At 18.7% G+C, this 20,280-nt stretch overlaps 4 protein-coding genes across 4 annotated transcripts in view; 3 read left to right on the top strand and 1 right to left on the bottom strand.

Moving 5' to 3' along the window:
• Nucleotides 1-1,465: 1,465 nt before the first annotated feature.
• PGSY75_0305100 (hypothetical protein) lies at nucleotides 1,466-12,913 on the top strand (the record flags this gene model as incomplete). The annotated part of the gene is made up of 1 exon (XM_018783909.1): nucleotides 1,466-12,913. The coding sequence occupies one exon, from the start codon at nucleotides 1,466-1,468 to the stop codon at nucleotides 12,911-12,913; it is 11,448 nt and encodes a 3,815-aa protein (XP_018643492.1).
• A 940-nt stretch (nucleotides 12,914-13,853) lies between these two features.
• PGSY75_0305000 (elongation factor Ts) lies at nucleotides 13,854-15,353 on the top strand (the record flags this gene model as incomplete). Its single annotated transcript, XM_018783908.1, has 2 exons — nucleotides 13,854-15,074; nucleotides 15,219-15,353. 2 exons carry the CDS (start codon nucleotides 13,854-13,856, stop codon nucleotides 15,351-15,353), a joined length of 1,356 nt encoding a protein of 451 aa, XP_018643491.1.
• A 1,660-nt stretch (nucleotides 15,354-17,013) lies between these two features.
• PGSY75_0304900 (hypothetical protein) lies at nucleotides 17,014-17,532 on the top strand (the record flags this gene model as incomplete). The annotated part of the gene is made up of 1 exon (XM_018783907.1): nucleotides 17,014-17,532. One exon carries the CDS (start codon nucleotides 17,014-17,016, stop codon nucleotides 17,530-17,532), a length of 519 nt encoding a protein of 172 aa, XP_018643490.1.
• Nucleotides 17,533-18,058: 526 nt separating this feature from the next.
• PGSY75_0304800 (putative membrane protein) overlaps nucleotides 18,059-20,280 on the bottom strand; it is a gene marked incomplete at both ends in the record, with an annotated part of 4,197 nt that continues 1,975 nt past the window's right edge. Inside the window, one exon of the mRNA XM_018783906.1 lies at nucleotides 18,059-20,280. This exon is cut by the window's right edge and continues 1,975 nt beyond it. Within this exon, the coding sequence (XP_018643489.1) occupies nucleotides 18,059-20,280 (2,222 nt within the window).

Below are 20,280 nucleotides of genomic sequence, written 5' to 3'. Positions count from 1 at the left end.
ATTAAATCAATAAAATACATTTGTTCTGTAAATACGTGCACACACAAATCACAAATGTGGAATATGAAAATATTAATAATAAATGAAATTATTATATTTACACCTATATAATAATATAATGGAAACGTAAAAATTAGCTTTAAAAAATTCTGAAATATTCAGGTAAATTTGTTTATACATAATTAGTCTCATAAAAAAAAAAAAATACGAAGTAATATAATGTTGGTGCTAAGAAGTGTGCCATATGAAAAATGAAAACAAATACATATATATATATAATATATACATGTTAGTATTATTATTAAATAATATATACATATATTTAGTCAAGAAATTGAATAAAAATTTGAGTTCTTTCTTTAATTTCTTCTTATGTCTACTAGATGAAGGTTGATACATTAATTAAATATTAAGTATCTAAAGTTATTTCATTGAATTAATATATTTTTATAAAATCAAAATGTTACTATATATCTTTCATTCTCAAGGATATAAATAATAATGCAACGGAACATATTGAATTTATTTACAAAAATATAAAAGAATATATATATATATATATATATATAATTTATTTGCCTACATAATTCACATGTTGTTATTTCATATAAGGTCAATCTGATTTTTTTAAAAAAAATAAAGAAAGATACATGAATTTGTTCTCATATTGTCTTAGATATATTTAACATCTATATTTTGAAATAGACCGATTATAAAATTTAATCCTTTCATTAAAAAATATGTTTCTCTTGCATTTTTTATGTGGAATATTTTTATAAATTTATTCTATGTTTCTAATAGGATGGCTAACAACCCTTCTTTCTTATTATTACATAGAAAGGATATTCATATGAATAATTTGTAGAGCTATTTCCCTCAAAAAAAAAAAAAAAAAAAAGAAAAAATAGGAAAAAATATATATATATATATATATATTTTAATGTTCTATATGAATATGTTTTTCCTTTTTTTGTATTAATTAAATTATAAAGACAAAAGAAAAAAAATAAAAAAATGAAATGAATTTCTTACGTTACTTCTATAAAATAATATAATTTTGGCTTTTATATTATTATCAAGAGTCCTTTCTTTTTCTTTTACGAATATATATATATATATATTAAGACAAAGCTATAAAATTACGTATTAAATAAAATGTGTAATAGAATATTTTGCACTTAATAATATTATATATATATATATATATTTATATATGAGTTAACGAATGCTTACAGATTTATCATCACAATATATAGATTATATATATAATTATGAAATGCTATTATTTATGTATTGTCAAGAATTATATATATACGTTATTTCAATTTTCTTTTAATGTGTATCAGAATTGTAAGTTAATATATAGTAATTCGATAAATACCAATGAATGTTATATATATATATAAATATATATATATAATAAAATTTTTGATAATATGTTAAATAATTTGAATAATTTTCAAACATGAATTTGTTAAATAATAATTTGTTATATGAAAAAAAAAATAGATATGAAGAGAATGAATTAAATTATTCAAAAAGTTTTCTTGAAGAATATTCATTGAATAGTATAAAAAAAAATTATGATAATAATTTATGTGTAAAATGTAATTGTTTGCAAGGAATGAATAGTTCATGTGAGATAAATAAAATTGATGAAGATATAATAAAACAAAAAAATGTGTTAGATAATAATATATTTAATCCTCAAAATAATTTCATTTTAAATAATAATAATAATAATAATATTATATATCCTGTAAATTCAGCTAATATCAATCTATTATATGAATCACAAAATAATTTTTGTGCTTTACATCAATGTGTAGATACTCAATACCATGCAAACATGAAAAATACTTTAATTAATTCAAATTCGTTAAATAATAATATTAATAATAATATGAACAATATATTTAATACAAAAAAAAGTAATACGCATAATATTTTTAATACAAATAATAATTTAAAAAATTTGTTATGTCAAAATATTCATAATATTCCAAGTAACAATATAAATAATTCAAATAATCATATTTATAATTCTTTATATAAAAATTTTAAAAATATTGCCAATCAAAGTATAAATATATCCACTCAAAATATAAGTAATGCTGATCAAAATATAAATAATAATATAAACAGTAACAATAATTATATTAATAATAATAATAATAATATTCATAATAATAATATTCATAATAATAATAATAACAATATTCACAATATTCATAATATTCATAATAATAATAATATTTATAGCCAACCTTTTAACAATTATTTATATCCAAAATTAAACAATAATGTAAGTCAACAATTACCGTCAAATTCATCACAAGTTTTAAATAAAAATCAAATATTAAATCAAGGCAATAAAGAAATTGAACAACAAAATTCAAATAATATATTAAATAAAAATATTAATTTAAATATTCCTTATTCTTATATTCATGATACAAATAAATATGTTGATAACCATAACAACACTATTTTCAACACACTCGATTATATTAAACTTAAACAATTCAATACTGCTCAAATAAATAATAATGCCTTATTATATCCTAATTTAAATATCAACACATTGAATAATATGAATAATATGAATAATAATAATAATAAGAATTTATCAAATCAAGATTTTAATAAACCAAATTATGTTAATAATAGAATGAACAATAAATTTACCACAGGTGTCGTAAGTGGAAATAATCCAATAGATATTATGACTACCTCTATGGATATAAATCATCAAATGAATATAAACCAACCATCAAGTAATATAATACCACCTGTTGCTATAAATCAATCAGCTAACATAATTCAATCTGTTGGTATAAATAATCCATCAAATGTCATATCACCAGTTGATATTCATACCAATGGATTAGCAAATTTACAATTAACCAATTTGGGCACTAATAATTTAACAGCCAATTTAGGTATAACTAGCCATCCGCAATTTAATGTCACAAATTTTGATCGAACACAAAATAATCCGTTGATATACTGTTCAGATAATAGAAATGTTTCTGACAGAATTGAAAATGAAAGTGCATACCATTTCATTAAGGCAAATAATGAATTAATTTCTAATAATCATTTATATAAAGAAATGTATAACAAGAGTAATACTCTTGATAATAATCCGTATGATAATCAATATAAAAAAAAATCTTGTTATTTGTTAAATAATCAAAATTTAAATTATGATTTAAATAAAGACGAAAATGTGGAAATTAGGAACAACCTAATTGCAAATAAATGTATGAATTTAAATGAAAGCAGAATGGTAAATAATGCAGGTTATAATATTTATATACAAGATAAAAATATGTACAATGATAACAAATTTTATGATAAATATAATGGTTATGATGAAAAGATAAGAAGAATTTCGGTTCATATGGGAGATAAGCGTGAATATAAAAGAGGTTATATTTCTAATAGGGTATCTGTAAGGAGTTATAATAATAATGATGAAGATGATAAATATGGTGACCATTATAAGTGTAGTGTATATGACCAACGTGATACACATTTACATCGTGATACATCTGATCGACAATTTGTTAGCTCCTCAAAACGGCATCACCCATTTAATGATGATAATTATGGGGAGAATATTCCTTTGAATTATAGAAAAGAAAAACGGCTATCAAATAAAAATGATGAAAGAAATATTAGCACTGATGAATATTCATCAGACTCTGAAAAGGGTAGAAAGCAAATATATAAAAAATATACTACATATGATAATAAAAGGGATGCAAGAAATATACATTTAAATAAAACTAGGTATAAAGATGAAAAAAAAAATAGAAAACAATATACATCTAATTATTCCAATTCCCGTGCATCATCTAACATGTCTTCTTGTTCATCTTCATCTTTCTTTACAAGCGATTTAAAAGAAAAGACGAAAAAAAGAAAAATGAAGAAAGAACCTTTGCCTTCTACTGTAATTAAAAAGAAAAAAAGACCTACTGTCATCGACTTTTTAAATGAAAAGTGGAACCGCAGTTCTTATAATGATGATATAAGTAATAAAAGTGTAGATAGTATAACAAAAAAAGAGGAGGAAAAAAAATATGGTAATTATAAGGATGAAGAAGATCACCATGATGATGGTGATGATAATTATTATAATGATAATGATGATGATAATTTTGATAATGATATTTATGATGATGATAATTATGATGATGAAGAAGAATCGAATGGCAAAAATAATTATTTATCTTCATCTACAGAACATAAAGAAAATGATAAAATCAAGAAAGAACAAAATGTAAAAAAAATGGAGACTCTCAAAGAATGCGATAAAAAGGAAGAAACAAAAGAATCTAAATATTTAGAATATAATAAAAGTTATAGTAGAAGTACCGAGGAAAGTGATAAAATAGAAGAGACCATGAGTGATCATAAGAATGATAATAAAATTAATAATATGAATGATAATATATCCAAGGACACCATTAAACGTAGAGGTCGAAAACCAAAAATATTAAACCAACAAAATAAAAATAACGTTGAAGGGGGAATGCCAAACGAGAGTGAAGAAACATATGAAAGCTCAAGTTCTAATAAAAGTTGTACATTAAATGATTGTGTTAAAAATGTTGAAGAGGTTGAAGGGTGTAGTTTAGAAGTTGGAGAAGAGGAGGAAGAAGAAGAAGAAGAAGATGATTATGATGATGATGATGAAGATGACGAAGAACACCAAAAGAGAGATAACGAAACAGAAAAGGAAATATATGACAAAGTGAATGACAAAATAAATAAAGAAATATATATAAAAAATGAGACCAAAAATCATTCCAAATTAAATAATACTGTTGATGAGAATGGAACACAAAATATACAACAAAATAATGATATAAAGGAAGAAAAAAGAAAAGAAGAAATAAATAATAGTAGTAATGAAAGTATATTATCATCAGAGAATGAATCTTATAGCGACTATACAGACAATTCAATGGAAGGAGAATCAGATGAGGCTTTTGATTATTTAATGGAATCATGTTCAGAAGAAATAACGAGAACGGATACTTCATGTAATAGTAATAATATATATGACAATATAGAAAATGATATATGTGATAATAAATTTAATAGTATAAATATTGGTAGTTATAATAAAAATAGTGTAATACATAGTGATGTAGAGAATAGTTGTATAAAAGGAGAATATAAAAAGGAAAACAACGATAATAATAATAATAATAATAATAATCATAGTAGTACTAATAATTGTAGTAATAATAATCATAGTAGTACTAATAATTGTAGTAATAATAATCATAGTAGTAATAATAATTGTAGTAGTAATGTTAATAATATGAATGAAAATATAACAAATTATCATTTTTATGATAATTTAAAAAATGTGCAATTATGTTCATATATGTTAAATAAAAAAAAGAAAGACAAAAATATATTGTTATCAAAAAATTTTATAATTATAAAAAATGATATACATATAAATAATAATAAATCATTTCCTTTTTACAGCTTCAAAAGAAAGATGAAAGATTTGATTAAAGAAGAAAAGGATAAAAAAAAAAATATTGAAGATTATAAAGAAGATATAGAAAGAGAAAAATATATTAAGCAGTATTATATTTATAAAAATGTTTTAAAAAATATCCGCTGGTATAAATCAGAAAATGATGAGAATAATTTAGAAATTTGTTTTATTAAAGAAAATGAATATATATATAGTAATTTAAAAAATATGGAATATATAAAAAAGAGAAGAATATTAATTTATATACATAAGTATTTTCTTAAAAAGAAAATTAATATATATGAATATATAATATTATTATCGTATTTATTTTATAAGAAATCTAAATATTTAGGTATTAATAAAGTATATATGTATAATACTATGAAGAAATTATCACCATATTTATGGTTATTAAATAAAAAATGTAATGATATAGAAATACGTAATTTTTTTTATTATTTAAGTAATTTATTCATATTACATGATTATTTTATATTTAGAATAAATATTTTTTTCTTCAATTGGTTTTTATTACATATATATAAAATAAAATTAAAAAATATATCATATATAGAAGATATAAATTTATTATCAAATATTATGATAGCTTTCTTATCAAATAAAAAATTTCTAAATTACTCTATGGTTTTTTTAATAAATGTTGTATTACAAAAAAATACAGGTAAATCATTATATAAAGGTTTAAATTATAATTATGTGTGTGCCTTATATATAACTTTTTTTTCAAACATTATATGTTTATTAGAAGGATACAAAAAATATATTATCAAATGTGAGCATTTCTTGAACAAAGATAATTTAAATGATATATTGATATGTAGAAAAAAATATCAAATGACAGAAAAAAAAGAAATAAAAAAGGAATCTCATATGAATGATACACATTGTATACAATATCAAAAGGACACAATGAATAAAAAATATATAATGAATAAATTAAAAATGAATGAGAATAATACATCCATAAGACAAGATCTGATCATGTTGTATGTTTTATATATGTCTAAGAATAATTATTGTATATATATAAATATTTTGAAACATATTTTTATAGATGTTATAAAATTTAAATTAAATTATAATTTTAACAGGCTTAAAATGAAGAGTAAGTTTTTATATAAAAAAATTTATCGATGTTTGAAAAATATAAAAAAAAATATGATTAAATTAAATAAGATGAATATGAAACGAATAAGAAAAAGGAACATACGAGGAAATAACACCAATGATAATAAAATTGAAGATGATAAAAATAAAAATAATAATAATAATAATAATAATAATATTTATAACCATAAATGTTATGATCATATTTTATACGAATTTGATAGTAATAAAAATTATTCATTTGTATACTTATTTATAGGTATACTTATAGAATACATGTCCTTTTCTTTTAACGATAAAATTAATTTATATTTTCAAGAAAAACAATGTTTAAAGGAAGGGTATACATCATTATTTATGTATCTAAAAGAATATACAAATATCATTTTCAAATATATGAAATTTATTACAATAGATGTTAGTAAAAAATATGAAAACATATGGATAAGAAATATTTTCACCTTAATTAATTTAAAAAAAATGGATACCTTAGATAATTATTTTGATAATCATTCCATCGAACATGTAGATTATAATATATATGATGATTATAATGATAAGAAGATGAATGCTGCGCATAGTAACACTGAAAAAAGTAACACTGAAAAATGTAACACTAATAATAATAATAATAATAATAAGAGTAATAATAATAATAAGAGTAATATGTTTGATAGTGTATTTTTAAAATATGGAAAAATAAATATTAATAACGAATCAAATATATTTATGGAGAGTAGTAAAAATAATTTATATATAGAACAAAAATATGTTGAACAAAATAATATATTATCATTATTTAATAAGGATATAAATAATGTAGATAATAATAAAATATATGTGAATACTATTCATGATGAAGAAGAAAAAAATTATAATTGTGGAAATATTGAAAACAGTGTTGATATCAAAGAGTTAAATAAATTAAATATACATGATATAAAAAGTAATATGATGTGTAAAGAAAACAATAAATGTCATAGTTTAATATGTGAGAATAAGAAATTTGAAGATTATACAACTTTTAATAAGGATATATGTAATATAAGTGAAATAAAAGAAAAGAGTAATAATAAGAAAAAATTAACAAATTATTATAATAATTATAATTTTATAGAAACTACTTTTTATATGTTATGTAAATGTTTATTATTATTTAATAAGAATATATTATTTCGAACAATATTTGATATATTATTTTTATTTTTTATTAATAAAATAAGAATAGAGGTACTTGTTCATTTTTTATCAATCATATATACAAAAAAAAAAAGTAACTTGGGTAAAATAATAAAAAATATTTTAATAAAAAATAAGAATGCTTTTCTTTTAAAAAATATATATGTAATAAATTATTTATTAAAAAAAAATATATTCAACATGGATGATGATATATATTTTGATGATACAAAAAATATATCTATGGTACCTTTTTATTCATTTTATTTTTCAAGATGTAAAATAAAAAAGAGAAATATATTAAATAAAAAAGAAAAAAAAAAAAAAGAAATATTAAATATATGGAATACATCTAATTCTATAGACTCGCGTTTGTATATGAAATGTTGTTCTTGTATTTTTTTGTCATATATTATTTTTTTTTCTTTAATTTTTAAGAATTTTGAAATGTATTATATGCACTTTACTAAATTTTCTTTTAACTTGAAAAATTTATCTCATTACAGAAAAATAAAAATGAAGAGGCAAAAAACGGACAAGGAAAAAAAAAAAAAAAAAAAAAAAAAACCTATTATGGAGGATATATATATGAATAAACATAAATATTATAATACAACAATGTGTAAACAACATGAGATGAAAAATATGTTAATGAATGATATGAAATATTTTAATCATAAAATTCAAACAAATAATGATAATAATAATAATAAAGAGAAGGACAATAAAAATGATCTTTTTGGTGATCATATTTTTTTATTTGAAAATCTAAATGATGATGATTTATTTTATTATATTTTAGATCCTATGAAATATATATCAAAAAAAAAAGACATTCTGAATAGTAGTGAAACAAAAGATGATACGTTTTTATTTTTAAATAAAAAGATGTTATGTGTATATTATAATATTCACAATAAATATGAAAAGGGTATACCTGGATGGAATTTATTTGGATTGAAAAATGGTCACATTAATAGAAGTGATAATAACATAATAAATAATAATAAAAGTAATAATAATAATTACTACAATAATAATAGTAATTACTGGTGGTCTATATCCAAGGGGGATGACTTAAAAAAACAATTTGATAATCATCCAAATACATATGACGAACATATATATACTATCATAAATAATTATAATCTTCATGTTACAGACAAAATGTTATATTTATTAATGTTGATTTTTAATAATCATATTGTTAAAGAAAAAAAAAAAGAAAATGATCATAATGTTGTAGGGATAGAAAAGAACACAGATTGTAATTTATTTAATAATATAGAAAGAAATGTAGAAATAAATGAAAAAAATATAATAGAAGAATTTTATTTCTTGGATGAATATACTGCTTATCATATTTTATATATATTATATGAAACAAAAAATAAATATGATGATGTAAATATTACAAATGTATATACAAAAATGCATGGAGGTATATTAAAAATAAATTTAGATAAGAAATATAAAAAGAAATTATGTAGTAATAATAAAAATCATATGAATAACAATATAAATAAAGCAGAACGAATTTATGATTATTATATGAATGTTATGAGTTTTATTAATAAATGGAATAAAAATAATATAGAGTATAATAATAAAAAAAAAAAAACAAATATGAAAAGTAGAAGAAATAAATATACAAATATTGTTATAGATATATATCCATTAATATTTATGTCTTTAGTCAAATTATTAAAGGGTACAATAAAAATTAATGACAATGTGCAAACAAAATCATTTGATGTAAAGAATGAAATTTTTCCTTTGAATTTACATATATATGTTGAATTAAATACTAAAGATGAATATGAACAGATACATGAAATAGCTATTTCTCATGGAGATCTTATATCTTCTAATTATAATGCTCTAAAGAATTGTCTATGTACTGAATTTTTTTCTACAAAGAATGAATCTAACATGAATAAAAAGCATAAAATTAACAATGTAAGTAATAATTTTATAAAGAATAAATATACTAATGATACATATAAAAACTGTAGTTCTAATAATTTAAAAAGAGATAATAGAAATTGTATATTTCACCCCCCAAAAAAAGATAAACATTTTTGTGATATATTAAGAAATTATGATGATATAAATTATTCGATATATGGAAACTTGATTGTAAAATTATTATATAAAGAAATAAAAAGTGATTTTTTCTTATGTCAAGAATATTATGATAAGAATTTATACATATATAGAAGTTTATTAATAATTTTGTTGAATAAATATTTTTGTTCAGGTTATAATTTTTTCTCTTTTAAAAAAAAGTTTGTCTTTTTCTTTATTCAAAGATTGTTTAGATTATTGTGTTTTAGATTGATGTGTTTGTTTCTTTCAGCGGTTCATTTGAATAAGTTTACGAGTGAAATAATAATTATTGATGATAAGATTTTGATAGAAAATTATCAGCTGCATGTAAAAAAGAAGAGGAGGATACAAATGAAAGAGGATGGGACCAAAAAACGAAAGCGTTTCTTTGATAAAAAGTCGTATAATCTATATAAGAATTATACTGAAAATTTTTATTTTAATTCTAACTTGTTGGAATGTATGGAGGATGTGATGAGTGACGAGGTGCAAGTGGACGATGAGGATGAAGAAGACGAAAATGTTGAGGAAGATGAAAATGTTGAAGAAGAGGATGAGCAAGAGGAAGATGATTATGATGAAAAAGACGATGAGCAAGAAGAAGATGATTATGATGAAAAAGAAAATTATGATGACAAAGAAAATTATGGTGATATAGAAAACATTTATTATTATAAAAAAGAAGACACAGAAAAAAACAATTTTGTATCAAAGTTAAAGAATGATGATGATAATATTATGAAGAAATATTTAGGAGGTATAAAAAAAAAGAAGAAGAAGAAGATTATTATTTATAAACCATTTGTAGCCTTTGGAAGTTTAATTATGACAAAAAGGGAAGTATTAAAATTGAAATTATTGAAAGAAGAGGAAATTAAAAAGGAAAATATATATATAAATAAGAGTATATTAAAGAATAAGAATAAGAGTATTCACCTGAAAAATATTCCAAACATAAACAATAATAATAATAACAATAATAATAATAATAATAATAATAATAATAATGAAAATTTTTATAATAATAATTCTTATAATTATGGCAATAATTATTATTCAAATGAACGTATTGATAAAGATTCCATACACATGTCTATCATATCCATTATTGTCTTTCTGAACGTACTAAGAAAGAACTGTAATTATTCTCTTATGATAAATTTTTATATAAATATGTTAATAGAAAAATTTTTAGAAAAGAAGAAATATATGCATATTGATGATTATTATTTAATAAATAGTTATAGTGTAAAATTAATAAATCCTTTACATAATTTCCATAAGGTTGAATTTTATATATGTAGTGAAAATAATTCAATAAAAAAAAAAATGGAACAAATTAATAATGGATATAAATTTTATTCATCATCATGTAAATTAAAAGTATTTGAAATAATTTTTTATTATACATTAAAAGTTTATTTATGTTTTATAAATAAAAATTACATAGGTACCTTTATATCAAAAATAGCAAGAATGAATAATATATATACTAATGAAAATATTCATTTTAAATTTAAAATTAATAAATTACTTTGTAACACATTGAATAATTTATTAATTGAACAAATGATTAATATGAAATTAAATAAGAATATTTTAATCAATATTATATCCGCATGTAAGTTTTTTTTTATATCTCTGCTGGATGAAAATGAATGTCCTCTTATACTTTTAAATGATTATGTTCTTGATATATCGGATTTTATACACACCAATTATAATCCTTCATTGAATGACCGACGTGTTATAAAACAATCTCAAAGTTGTGTTCAAAAAGAATCTCTCTATCTTGTTGGAAATTCACAAGGGTATCAATTCTATGCTTTGGAGGATGAAAAATATACCCATGGCGAGTATATAATGGATGATAAAAATTCAAAATCTGATTGTTCATATGAATTGGTTAATTCAAATATTGTATCTAAGGATGATATAAAACAAGTTGAAGACATACAACATGTGGATAACAAACAAAATGTAAGTCCCTTTCCTCATAATAATATTCAACATTATGATGACAAAAAAGTGTACATTCCACTACATGACGAAATAAAGAATAAAGATTGTGCTAACAATTATATATGTAATAATAAGGACACACTAAATATATATAATAATAATAATAATAATAATAATGTGATGATAAGAAATTGTCATAATTCAAGTGTAAAAATAATATATAAAAGAAAAATGAACATAAATTATGAAGGCCATTATTATAATAATAATAATGTGGGTATAATGAGAAACCGTGTAATATATATGAAAGCTAATGATATAAATAAATTAATTTACTCCTTTGAAAGGTTAAATGCAAATATATTTGATTGTGCTGAATATATATATAAAAATATTTTTAAAAATAAAAAAGAAAAAATAAATGATGAAAAAAAATTTTATAAAAATATTTATTTATGGTATCTCAATTGTATTCATATTATTAATTTGCAAATATATGTTATGTGTCACTTTTATAACAGTTATCATAATACTACAATTCATATAAAAAATAAGAAGAAAAATTTAAACACAAATAATATGAACAGTAATAATAATATTCTTTATCATTCTTTACAAATTAATATGAATATAATAAAAAGTATTAATAACATTAAACATAATATTGAACGATATTTAAACGAAACTAAGCAATATTATGAAATTATAAAAAATAAAGAACAAATAAAGGAAGAAAAAAAAAAAAAAGACAATAAAAATGAAATAAAATATTCTCTTGTACAAATTAATGAAACCGATACAAATATATTCAATATAACAAATGAGGAATGTATAGAAGATTATGAAGAATTAAATTCATTTTTAGATTTTGATTTAGATAAACAATCAGGCATATTGTTGGAAGGTGCTACAACCAATACAAATAATAATTTATTAAATCAAAAGGTTAATGATAATATTTATAAAATGTCTAATTATTTAGTGGATGAGGACTGGTTAATGTATATACGCTCTCTAATCTGAAACAATAAAAAGGAAATCATCATATGTATTAAAATATATATTTAATAATGCTTAATATATTATATATATATATATATGGATATATTTTTGTATTTTTGTACTTATATTTTCTTTATAGTAACATATATATATATATATATATATATATATATATATATAAACTATTAAAAATAAAGGGGGGAAATAAAGATAAACCTTTTTTTTTATATTCAATTTTATATTGTGTATATTTTTTCAATTCTTATTTATAATATAATATTATTTTATTGTATTCTAATTATTTATTTATTTTATTTATTATTTTTTTTTTTTTGTGTTAATATATTACGTTAATTTTATTTATTTATTTATTTATTTATTTATTTATTTATTATATTTTAACAACGTTTTATATGGGAGAGCCCCAGAAGTACGCTTAATATAAAATTTCTTTGTTATTTGTACCGTTCAAATAAAAATATATATTTATAAATATTATATATATAAGAACAAAAATAAATATAAATAATATTGAAAAGAAATAAAAATATGCGGAGTATAAGAAAATTAAAAATAAAACTATGATTTGTAAATAAATAAAATATATATATATATAAGTATATTTTAAATATATTATGTATATATATTTATTTTTATTTTCTCCATTTATTTTGTGTAATGACCATTTTTTATCCTTTCTTATAATATACTCATTTTAAAGATTATTGTGTGGGGTTTTAAATAAATATTTCTCAATTAAAAAAAAAAAAAGAAAATTAAGAAATATATGTATATATATTATAATGTAACTGAACTTTTTTTTTTTTTTTTTTTTTTTTTTTTTTTTTTTCTCTCTCTCCCCGTTTATTTTAATTTATAAAATTTTTTTTCTTAATTTTTCATCTTCATGTAAGGACTGTGAGTAGTATTTTATGATCTCATAATTTTACAAACCAATGAAATGAAATTGTTTTATTTTTTCTTATTAACCTTTCTGAACGATTATATAATTGCGTTTTGTTTTAAAAGTACGCAGAGTTCACATTTTATATTATCTGTGGGGGGATGTAATAGAAATTCCATTAATCATATTAAGAAGAATAGATTATATTCTACAGGTAATGATCATTTAAAATTATTAAAATATGTAAGAGAAGTTACTAATGCTAGTATACAATTATGTAATAAGGCTTTGAAAGAATGTAACAATGATGTAGATAAAGCAATTGAACATGTTAGAAAAAATACAAAAAGTTCAACATTTGTATCAACAAATATTAAAGTAAAAAAAGAAGGATTAGTAGCTAGCCAAATAAAAGATGACAAAATAGTTTTGTTAGAGCTTTTAACTGACTCTGATTTTGTTGCAAGAAATAAAATGTTTGTTCAGTTTGTTTATAGTTTATTGAATGTTACATTGAATAATGACCTGTCCACAGAAAATTGTAAGAATAGTGTGGATAATACAAAAGTTGAGGAAAATACAAAAAGTGAGGAAAATAATAAAAATGAGGATAATATAAAAAGTGAGGATAATATAAAAAGTGAGGATAATATAAAAAGTGAGGATAATATAAAAAGTGAGGATAATATAAAAAGTGAGGAAAATAATAACAATGAGGATAATAAAATTAGTGAGCATAATACAAAATGTTCAGATAGTTACCACACAAGTGGTAATATCCTAAGTAATAATAATAATATAATGGATGTAATATTAAGTCTTCCTTATGTAGATGAAGAAAATAAAAGTAGTAGTACGATTGGAGAACAACTAAATTATCTAAGAAATATTTTTAGAGAAGATATAAAAATTGGAAGGTTTTCAAAATATACAAAGAAAAATCCAAACGAATTTTTACATTATTATATACATAACAAATTAAATGATAATGTGGGATTATCAGGAGTTCTTTTAGTTCTTCATATAGATAACTTAGATGAAATATTAAAAACAAAGAAAGAAGATATTATGAACTTTGCAAATGATTTATCTATGCATATCATATCAGCTAAACCTGCTAGTGTTTCTATAGATACATTAAATCCAAAAATTACTAAAAAAGAAATGGATATTATTCGAGACGGGTTAAAAGATATGAAAAAACCAGAAAATATTTTAAATAATATGATACAGGGTAAAATGAAGAAATTTTATAGTTCCATAGTATTCCTAGAGCAGGTATAAATATAAACATATAAACATATAAACATATATATATATATATATATATATATATATATATATATATATATATATGTATATATTATTTATGAATACATTATATTTTATAATATTATAACCATTTTACTTTTTAATTTATAGGAATATATGCTGGATGAAACAAAAAGAAAAGTTTCTCAAGTAATTAAAGATTTTGGTAAGGGTCAAAATATTAATATAAGTGTTAATCATTTTAATTATTTCGCTATAGGTGAAAAAAATGTTCTTATGGAATGATAAAAAAAAAGAAAAAGAAATTACATATTCTTATAAATAATTAACATATGTTTTGTACAATATATATATATATATATATATTTATATATTTATATATATCTTTTTTTTTTTTGTATTATTCGATATAAGTCGCTTTGAAAGACATACAAACAGATTATATATATATATATATATATATATATATATATAATTTTTTATACATTATTTTAATTTTTACTTTTTTGAAATTATATTAAGAAGAATAAATAATTTTTAATAATATAAGAATTATTTAAATTTTTTTTTTTTTTTTTTTTTTTTGTTTCTTGTTTTTACTTTTTATTTTTTTGATAAATTTATATAAAACTTCATTCTTAAAATTTACTTGATTTACTTAAAATTAAATATATTACTATAATATATATTTACCACTTAGCAACAATAGTATAATGGTATATAATATAATATAATATATATATATATAGCAGTACAAATTAAAAAAAAAAAAAAAAAAAAAAGATTAATATATCATATATTTAAATGTATATTATTTATATATATAATTATACATGTAAATTAAAAATTTCTTTTAAATATATATTTCAAAATTTTATGAAAATATTAATTAAAAAATATAAAATATACAGTTATAATATATATATATTTTTAAATAAACTATTAAAGTCCTTTTTTTTTTTATTTTTATTTTTTTTCTTCCTTTATATTTATAAATAAAACAATGAAGTATTTTAAAAATTGAGGTTTTTTTTGTGGGTTTTGATTAATATGTATTTATATATAATATAATATATTATATATATATATTATTATATAGTTACAATTACTTATTAATTATATGTTCTTTTTTTTTTCTTCTGTTTTTTTTTTTTTTTTTTATGATGTATGTATTATTTCATTTTCCTCATTATTAAATTTAATTTTAAAAAGGAAAGGGAACTACTTATATAATTATATATATTATTTAATAAGATTAACTTTGTTAATTCATTTTTATAATGAATATTTGAAAAATTATGTATAATATATAACATTTAAAAAGGTTATGTGGATAATAACATCCTGAACTTGAAAAATATATATATTGTTCATCATCATATGAGGGAATAATATATAAAGCCATTTGAAAATATGGAATATAATGTAATATAAATATAAAAGTTTTTTTTTTTTTTTTTTTTTTTTTTTGAATATCTTAAATAAATATAAATATATTTATGTTTATATTTATTTATTTTTAAGGCCTTATAATTTTCTTACACAATGTGTTAAATATAACATATATATATTATTAATCAATAGAAAAATGTAGGAAAATTGTTATAAAAAAAATATGGTCTTTTTTTATAATTATTGAAAAGGAGTTAATAATTTCGATCATGTTTCTTATATATTTATATAAATATAATACATAAATATATGTATAAATTATAAAGTATACATTTTGTATACATATAGAATTAATAAAATAAAATAAGAGAGTAAAATGATAATATTTTAAGGTTTTATTGTAATATGATTGAGAGTAGTATATACTATCTATATATACATACATATATATATATATATATATATATATATATATATATGTTTATGTTTACATATATTTATAATTTTATTTTTTATTTATTATATACCCTTGAATTATTTAAAATATTTAAAAATGAATGAACAAATACTGTTTGACAATTTCCCTTTAACGTTTTTAAACAAGGATGCTAATGAAGACTATGAAGACAAGAATGAGAAGACATATCGTGAGAAAATAAAAAACATTATAGAAGATTTGAAATCGTTGCGTATAGAAATAAATGAAAAGTATTCCATACGAAGTATGTTAGAAGAAAAATTAATTTTATTACAAAAAGAAGAACAAACAAAAGAGAACAATATGAAATACATAATGAATTTTAGTGAGCATAATATATACGAAAGAGAAGTTTTAAATTATCAGAAAAATATTGCACATTTAAAAAAACAAATACAAACAAGTAATAGCAAGATCAAATTATTATTAGAAAAAGAATTTAAAGTAAGAAAGCAGCTACAAATAAATTATATGAATTTATATGATATCTTAAATGAAAGAATTGAATATATTGTTCATAACTATGTTAAACATAGAAAATGTTCATGTGCAATATATGCTTACCAGCAAGAGAAAAAGGAAGAACAGTCCTAAGAAAATAACATTAATCGGATGAATAAAATTTAATATGCACATACATATATATATAAATATATATATATTATATATATTTACAACCTTTTAGTTTTAATTTATTTATTATTATTTTATTATTATTTTACTATTATTTTATTATTATTTTATTATTATTTTACTATTTATTATTTATTTATTTTTTTTTTTTTTTTTTTGTGTTAACTATTTCGTATTTGATATTATATTTTTAAATTAGACAATTTATTTATTCATGTCTTTTATTTTTTTCATATTTATTAAAAACTATAATTTGATTTATCACAAGTTTTAAAACAAACTAATAAAATATGTAAATTTAATAAATAAATAAAATATATATATATATATATATACAAAAAATCAATTAACTTATAAGAAAAAAAGAATGACATTTTAAAACGAATTTCTTTGCGTATAAGCATTTATAGGAATATAAAATTTTTTATTAAATACAAATTTTAATATTTTATATATTTCTTTTAAAGAAGAAAAAATGTATGTATATTCACATAAAAAAATAAGGAAATGCATAGAAAAAAAAAAACTTTAAAAAATAAATTTTTTTTTTTTTTTTTGTTAATGGATCTATAGCAAATACTCGTAGAACATAAAAAAAATTAAAATTTTTTTGTTTCAATATTTTAAAGAATTGAAAAATGTCAGAATATATTTTATATAAAAAATTACAACATTCTTTTAAATTTATTGGAGAATTAATTATATTATCGTAATGATTCATGTGTACAAATTTTTTTTTTTCTGCATGATATATTGTTATATCTTTCGAACTATGTGTGTAATATTTTTTTAACATATTGTATAGATATAAACAATTCTCATGAATAAGATTAATTATACATTTAAAAAATATATCGCAATAATTTTTAAAGTATATATATTCAAACGTTTTATTTACATGATAACCTTTTATTATTCCATCTTTGTTTTTGATTCTCTCTTTTTTTTTTGTTTGCATTTTATTGTATGAAATTAAAATGCTATGATGCGTAGATGTTGTGTTATAATTCTTCATATCATTATTTATGGAATAAATATGGAAATTATTACAAATCCATTTTTTTTTTTTTTGATATTTTTCGTTAATTAATAATAAAACGTTGTCACCATATTTTTTATTTCTAACATATTTATTATGAACTTTTAATAAGCTATTATATGAATGATATGTAAATTTATATATATATATATTATTATTATTATTATTATTTTTTGTTGTTGTTATTTTTTGTCCTTTATATTTCATTTTTATATTGTTGTAATATTTTTTCATATATTTTAATTCGTTCTTAAAATAATTATCATAATAAACAAACAGTTTGGATGTATATTTATGTGTAAATAGATATTTATTTTCTTGCTCTTTACCTGAATAAGTTGTGTGATAATTATTTGTTATAAATGATAAAGGAAGAATTAAATTATAAAAGAGTTGACAAAAGAAAAAGTTGTAGTTGCATAAACAATATATGATATTTTTAAAAGTAGTTGAATAAATATGTATATAACAATTTTCACTATAATATTCATTTAATAATTTTATCATATTATTTGAAATAATTTTATAATTTGTTGAAAATTTATTTAATTTTTTATATAAAAATAGTGGAAAATTATATATTTTTATATAAGTCTGATTTTGATCATGTTCGTAATTTTTTTTGTTTTGTTTTTGTTTCCACGATAAGAAGAATTCCATATATGTACTATATATATAGAGTACATGATTATTCTTTATAATATTATTCATATGATAAGAGGAATTATAAATATTTCTTATATTTTCACTCTGACACGTATATACATCATAATAAAATGAGGTATCCTTTTTATTAATAGGAGAGTTATTTTTTATTATTTCATCACAATTTTTATTTTGTTTTATATCTAAAGAAATCATGTTATTTGAATATTTCTTATTCGTAAAATGATTATTGATAATGTGTTGGTCATTTATACACATTTTATATTCAGTTGCTATATAATAATTTTTTGTAACGTTCTTTTTTTTTTTGTTTATGTTTTTGATTATTGTATTATTTGTGTTTTCTGTACGAGCTAGCCAATTTAAATTGTATGTGAACATATTTTTAATAACAGTTACATGAAAATATTTTTTTAAATTAAAAATGACAGTAGAATATATTTTTTTAATATAAAGAAGAAGAAATATATAATGAAAGGCATAGTAATACATATTTTTATGTAAGACATTTTTATATTTTGTAATGAACATATATTTTATAGATTTATTTTGAAAAGGTATATAATAAGTGCCTTTTTCCTTTTTTTTTTTTTCTATATCAAATAAATAAGATGATAAGATATTATAAAATGTAAAAACATGTGAAGCAGCCATATAATTATAAGTTTTACATTCTAATATTTTTATAAAAAAATCAAAATTGACAAGTATATATTTTACAATTTTGTTTTTTAAATGAGTATATAAATCAAATATATAATCTTCTGTATATTTATAATGTATAGGTGTATATTTCCAAATAATAAAATTATTATTTTTATAATGAACATTTAGAACATTATATATATTTTTACATATACTTTTGTTTATATATATATTTTTTTTTTTGTACCTTTCTTTTTTCTCTTTAATATAATTATTAATTTTATTTATATTTTGAAATGACAATAATTTTTTTTGATTTATATAATATTTATATGATTTCTTTTTAGATACATTATTAT

Source organism: Plasmodium gaboni, chromosome 3 (assembly GCF_001602025.1).
Source record: "Plasmodium gaboni strain SY75 chromosome 3, whole genome shotgun sequence".
In the NCBI taxonomy this organism is placed as follows: Eukaryota; Apicomplexa; class Aconoidasida; order Haemosporida; family Plasmodiidae; genus Plasmodium; species Plasmodium gaboni.
This window is presented reverse-complemented; position numbering and strand designations above follow the sequence as displayed.